The sequence below is a fragment of the Tupaia chinensis genome, unplaced genomic scaffold (genome assembly GCF_000334495.1).
Source record: "Tupaia chinensis unplaced genomic scaffold, TupChi_1.0 Scaffold000221_1, whole genome shotgun sequence".
Classification (NCBI taxonomy): domain Eukaryota; kingdom Metazoa; phylum Chordata; class Mammalia; order Scandentia; family Tupaiidae; genus Tupaia; species Tupaia belangeri.
This window is the reverse complement of record NW_006159696.1, coordinates 338665-344270: the sequence shown is the minus strand read 5'-3', so window position 1 is coordinate 344270 and position 5606 is coordinate 338665. Positions and strand designations below refer to the sequence as shown.

Below are 5606 nucleotides of genomic sequence, written 5' to 3'. Positions count from 1 at the left end.
GGGCAAAAATTGTGTTTTTTTTTTTTTTTTCTTTTTCCCAGAGCACATGGCGATGACCAGAGAGACAGAACAGAGAGAAATGGGGAGAGAGAGAGAGCACCCCTCACTGGGGCATGGCCATGCTGCAATCTCCTCCTCCATTTCTTCACGCTATCTAGATTTAGGCATGCATGCACATGTGCCTGGTGTGTTTTGCAAGCCACCTGGGCCAGGACTCGAACCACAGGGATGGCCATGTGGGATGTGGCTGCCTTAATCATCAGGTCAAGGGCCAGCGTGAAATCTGGGTTTTAACAAGCTTTCCAGATGATGCGGGCGTCTGAAGCTGGAGGGCCAGGTGCTCCAGGAGGGTGTTAGGCTGCATGTGTCAACCCCTCACCTCGCAGCACCACCGAAGGCGGGCCGCCAGGCAGCAGGCCGCAGAGGAAAGCCCCAGCGCACTGAGCCCTCCCACCGCCCTTTCCGCCGCCCACTGGGAAGCCCGTCATTGTCACTCCGACGACTCAGTCTCCAGACTGTCCGCCTTTCCTCCTGCGTATGTGCAGCCGTGTGCAGCCATGTCCTCCGCCTCCCACGCCCCTCAGGGGCTCCAAGCTCTTGCTCTCAGGAGCCCAGGCTCCCCGGGCTGCTCCGAGCTCCTGCCCTCGCTGATCCCATCTCCGAGTCTCACATGTGTCCCCTGTTCTGTACTTGAGCCGTCCTCACTGCCTGGAGCTGCCTGGGTGTGCCCTGCAGCCCTTCCAGCAGGGTGCTGTGTGGACGGTCACTGAAGTCTTCACCTCAGGGAGTTTCGACCTCCCCTCAATCACCAGCCGCTGCCCTAGGCATCATGCCCCCGTCCTCATCTCTGGAGGGGTCATCGCAGTGGCGTTAGGAGGAGGAGGGCACTCCAGTGCCCCGCTTCCCCCCAGGCAGGGTAAATGCCTGTCCCTGATCCACATGGTACGTGTGCCGGGGCTGATCTCTCCTAGAGGCACCCCAGGGGGAGTTCTGTTCTCACCCCACTTACAAACGAGGACACTGGGGTGCAGAAGGGCCCCTAGCTGGGTCCAGGCCCTTTCCTACAAACCTGAGCGATCTGGCCCCACAGTCAGCTCAGAGTCACTAGGCTACATGCTTTTGGGGGGAGTCATGAAGCCTGGTGGCTTAGAAAACGAGCTGGGGAGTCCTGGGCCTGGTGGCTTAGAAAACGAGCTGGGTGTGTGCACACCCAAAATCCCAAGGGGAGAATAGAGGAGAAGGGATTGCAGCATGGCCCTCCCCTCCACCCAAAGGGGGGTACACTCGAGTGCATGTTCTCTCGTTCTCTCTCTTTGTATCTCTCAGGTAAGTGTATGTGCCCTGTAACAAAAGTGAAAAAAGAAAAGAAATAAAAGAAAGAAAAACTTGCGGGTACAAGCGTGTGCGTGCGCAAAATGCTGAGAGAAGTGGGGGAGAGGGGATTGCGGCATGGCGTCTCTCATGGGGTGTTTCCTCCTCACTTTCCCTTTCTGTCTCTGTTACTGTAATGAGAGACTTCTTTCTGAGAGCAGAGTCTGAAGGTAAGAAGTGGGACTGCGGCAGAGGCGGGGCCACACAGGATTATACGTGTAAGGGGAAAAGAGGTTCGGAGGGTCCGTGAGCCTCGCCAGGTGACACGGGCTGTGCTACCCTGCAAGGAACATGTGTTTGGACTAAAAGAATGATGTGTTCCTGTGGCTGCTCTAGCCAAGAGCGAAACACCGGGCACCCACCTCTGTGTGCCCTCGGGTCTGGTGGCTTGCCACCCCGACGGCCAGTGCTGGCTGGACCCCTGCGCGTATTCCTACACAGACAGTGAGTGCGGCGAGGGTCTCCTGCAGGGAGCCTGAACCTTCCGGCTTCTCCTCAGAGTTCTCTGCACTCCAGACAAACAGACAGACAGACACGAAAGACCAAACTTTGTGATGTTAGGAGTTCATCACGACTCACCTAAAAAGTCCGTCTGTTGGGCCAACCCCACAGCCCAGTGGCTAGGGAAAGCCAGATCTCACATGGCTGACTGCAGGCTGAGTCCTGGCCTCGGTGGTTTGAAAAACACCCTAAAAACCACTGTGTGTAAGTGTGTAGGTGGAGAAATGCAGGTGAAGGAGTCGTGGGGACCACACCTCAGTAGGCGGTACTTTCTCTCTCTGTCTCTGTCTCTCGTTGGTGAGCACATGCACTCTGTGACCATCTTTATTTTTAAACTTTCTTTTTTTTGAGAGGTTTTTGCTATAGGGCACATGCGCTCGCCAGACAGACAGAGAGAGACAGAAAGCGAGAAATCACCCCCCAGGGGGGATGGTCACGCCGCAATCCCTTCTCCTCCATTCTCCTCTCGGGATCTTGGGCACGCACGCACACGCGCCACCAGGTCTGGGACTTGAACCGCAGTTGACTACATGGGAGTTCAGCAACATAGCCATTATGCCAACTGCTGGTCCCTAAACTTAGACAACTGAAAAGTCAAAGAGACAAATATAGCTACGTTTCTGAGGTCACCTATCTGGAAATCGATCTTTCACTATTTTATCAGAGAAATTCTTATTTGTGTGTCTACTGGCTGAGGTTCCTGGCTGGCACGACTTTCTCCTGTGTGCATTTACAGAGGAGCACTTGTAAGCCTGGGGACTCAGGGTCATTGGGAGGACAAAGTCCTCGAAAAATATTGAGCATGAACCAAAAATGCTGAGAAGGAAGAATCTCTATCCTTTCAGAATCCTGTGATAGAAGGAAGTTACGACTAGAACCACAGGCTGCCACAAATTCTGTGGAGGAGTTACATGTCTTTTATTTACTCAGTCTTTTGAAAGAGGAGAGCGACAGGTAGGTGAAAGCCAGGCTTTCGCGCTGAAGCTTTGCCTTTTGACTTGCTGGTTAGTTGTCCGCATGGCTCTGGCCCAGGTGGTTCAGTGCTCATGTACAGGGACAGGAAGACCCGTCTCTCAATGTCGCCGTCAGGGAGTCCATGTGAGGAGCCCAGGGCAGTGCCTGGCACGTGCCAGGTTGTTAAAATCACATCTAGATCTGAATCTCTTTTAAAAAAATAGTCTTCCTTCTTTTATTGCAGTTGGTTTCGGATTCTTAGAGGAACTGCCTTCAGTAGGAACTGGCTGAAAGAATACTGTACCTTATCCACAGAGTCATCGGGAGGCGACGCGGCAGGACTTGCTGTTCTCCATTGTCCTGAATTCAGATCTGCGTTGTGCAGGATGGACGCAGGAGGTCTGCCGGAGGCTGAGGGCAGAGCTGAGGACCCAGGTTCTGAAAGTGATGGCCTGCCCACTGCTGCACAGCCTGCCTTCCCCCAGGGAGGGCAGCCCCCTGGCCCCACTGCTCTCTGGGACACGCTGGAAAGGAAGTTTCTGGAATACCAGCAGCTGACTCACGGGAGCCCGGATGAACGTCGGGAGAGCCTGTTGTGTCTTCTCCCCCTGTTCCTAAAGGTCAGTAATCTTGTCTTTGAAACGCTGAAAAGACGCTCTGGGTACACTCTGGGAGTGACTGGAAACTGGAGTTGGTTTTAACGTGGACTTCAATAGGTTGCTCAGAGGAAGGTTGTTTGAGTTTGTTCAGGCAGGTGTAAGGGAATATCGCAACTGAGTAGTCCACAAACAGATACTTATTTTTCCTGTTGGAGACTGGCAAGCCCACCACGAGGGCAGAAGTGATGTCTGGGGAGGGCCTGCTTTGGCTCGCAGATGAGCCATGACCTCATGGGGTGGGAGGTATGAGGGCTTTCTTGGGCCTAATTATAAGGCACTAGTCCCATTCTTGGGGGCCAAGTCAAATCACCCTGAAGGTCCTGCCTCCTAATAGCATCACCTCTGGGGCTGGGACTTCCGCACAGGTTTGGGGAGACACAATCATTCAAGCCCCAGCCAGAGTGTCGTGCTGTTTAGTAGAGAGGCCACACAAGGATGGGGCATGCAGGGTGGGGCAGGCTTAGGAAGGAGACCTTTGGCTCCCGAGTGAGACCAGCTCTTCAGTGGAAAAAGAGCCCAGAATTTCATTGTCTAACAACAGTCCCAGCTAGGGAGGCAGAGAAGACCAACTCCTCTGGGAGCTTGGAGAGGAATGTGTGTCCTGCCTTGTGGTCCCAGGGTTGGCTGGTGGCCTCACTCTCCAGTGATGGCCACACCAAGGCCTGGGAGAGCCAGGACGTCTTGTATTGCGGTGTGCCAATCATACCTGCTGAGGTATAGGCCTGGGGGCACCAGGGTCCCTCCCTTCCCTGGTTGCGGGGAAGCCGACCAGGCCACTGGGAGGCACCCTGGTGGTAGCTGGTGTCAGCTGGGATGCAAGGGATGGTCTCTGTTGTCTGGAGCGAAGCTTTTGTCGATGAGCTCTGCTGTGTACTTAGCCATATGGAAGTCAAGTTGTAGAGTTGATAAGGTTGTGCGTGTGTGTGTGTGTGTATGTGTGTGTGTGGCTGGACTTTGGTTTCGCTTGACTATGATTTGACTTGGGTTGTTTTGAAAAGAAATAAACACCTCTAAGACAGTCAAAGTATCTAGAACATGAGATACCTTTTTATATTTGAAAGCAGATTAGGATGGGGGCCTTAGCAGGGTTTTATTGGGAAATTCCTTCATTAATATATTTAAATCTCACTTATTAGCCAGTCATAGCTAAAGATTTCGGAGGATAACCCAGTGCCTCCTTGAATCATAGACGGCGTTGCACAGTTGGCATGTCCTTCTGGAGACGCTCGCCAAGAGCTTCCTGCCCACCATGACGCCTCCCCATGGTTTGGAGTCCCCTAGTATCAGTCTCGCTTCATAGCCAGAATCACTGGGCCCCATTAAGAGATGGTGTGGGTCTCGCATTCCAAGCCCTGCCTGCCCTGACCACTCTGGTTCTGGGAGGCAGGTCAGTCTTAGCCCAGTTCTCAGATCAACTCTGCCTTATAGAAGCAGTGTGGACAGCCCGCCCCCACTGGGCTTCCCCAGAAATGTGTGTGGGATCAGCCTTGGCTCAGCTGCCAGCCCCTGATGAAAGAACTCTGCACCCTGGAGCCCAGACTCGGTTCTTTTTGTTTTGTTTTTGAATTGTCAGAGAGCATGTGCACTCACCAGAGAGAGACCAGAGAGGAAAAATGAGAAATCGGCCCCTGGGGGGATGGCCACACTGCAATCCCCTCCCTCTCCTCCTTTCTCTGTTAGGGGTTTTGGGGGGACACACACACACACACACACACCTTGTTCTCCAAGCCGCAGGGTCCCAGACTCAGACCCCAAGTTGTCCATGTGGGTGTCCAGCGCAACCATAGCCCCTGCTGGCCCCGAGGCTCAGCCTTTCACCTCTCTTCGTACTGACTGGAGGATTCATCCATTTGTTGTCAAATACTCTTTCTTTAAGCTCTGTACTGCGTCCTGGAGCCTGGTCTGTGGTGTGGAGAAGACGGACGAAGGTGCTGCCCGTGGAGGGTGTGGTCCGGCGCGCAGCACACTGAAGGGGCGTGGAGTGTGCTTCATTGCTTGCAGGGGTTTGGAATGAATTAGTGGCCATTTTCCAACATAGACATTTTCACATCAAAACCAGATTCCCAGTTTCTCTTGAAAACCTTGGTGACTGTGGTATTTCTTTTCTTTCTTTCTTTTTTT

At 53.5% G+C, this 5606-nt stretch overlaps 1 protein-coding gene across 1 annotated transcript in view; it reads left to right on the top strand.

Annotated features, from left to right (window-relative positions):
* The window catches only part of WDFY4 (WDFY family member 4), a 275436-nt gene that overhangs the window by 11687 nt on the left and 258143 nt on the right, over positions 1 to 5606 (top strand). Inside the window, exons 2-3 of the mRNA XM_027771521.1 lie at positions 3142 to 3446; positions 5362 to 5488. Of these exons, the coding sequence (XP_027627322.1) occupies positions 3213 to 3446; positions 5362 to 5488 (361 nt within the window). The 5' untranslated portion in view covers positions 3142 to 3212. The remainder of the gene's footprint in view (positions 1 to 3141; positions 3447 to 5361; positions 5489 to 5606) is intronic.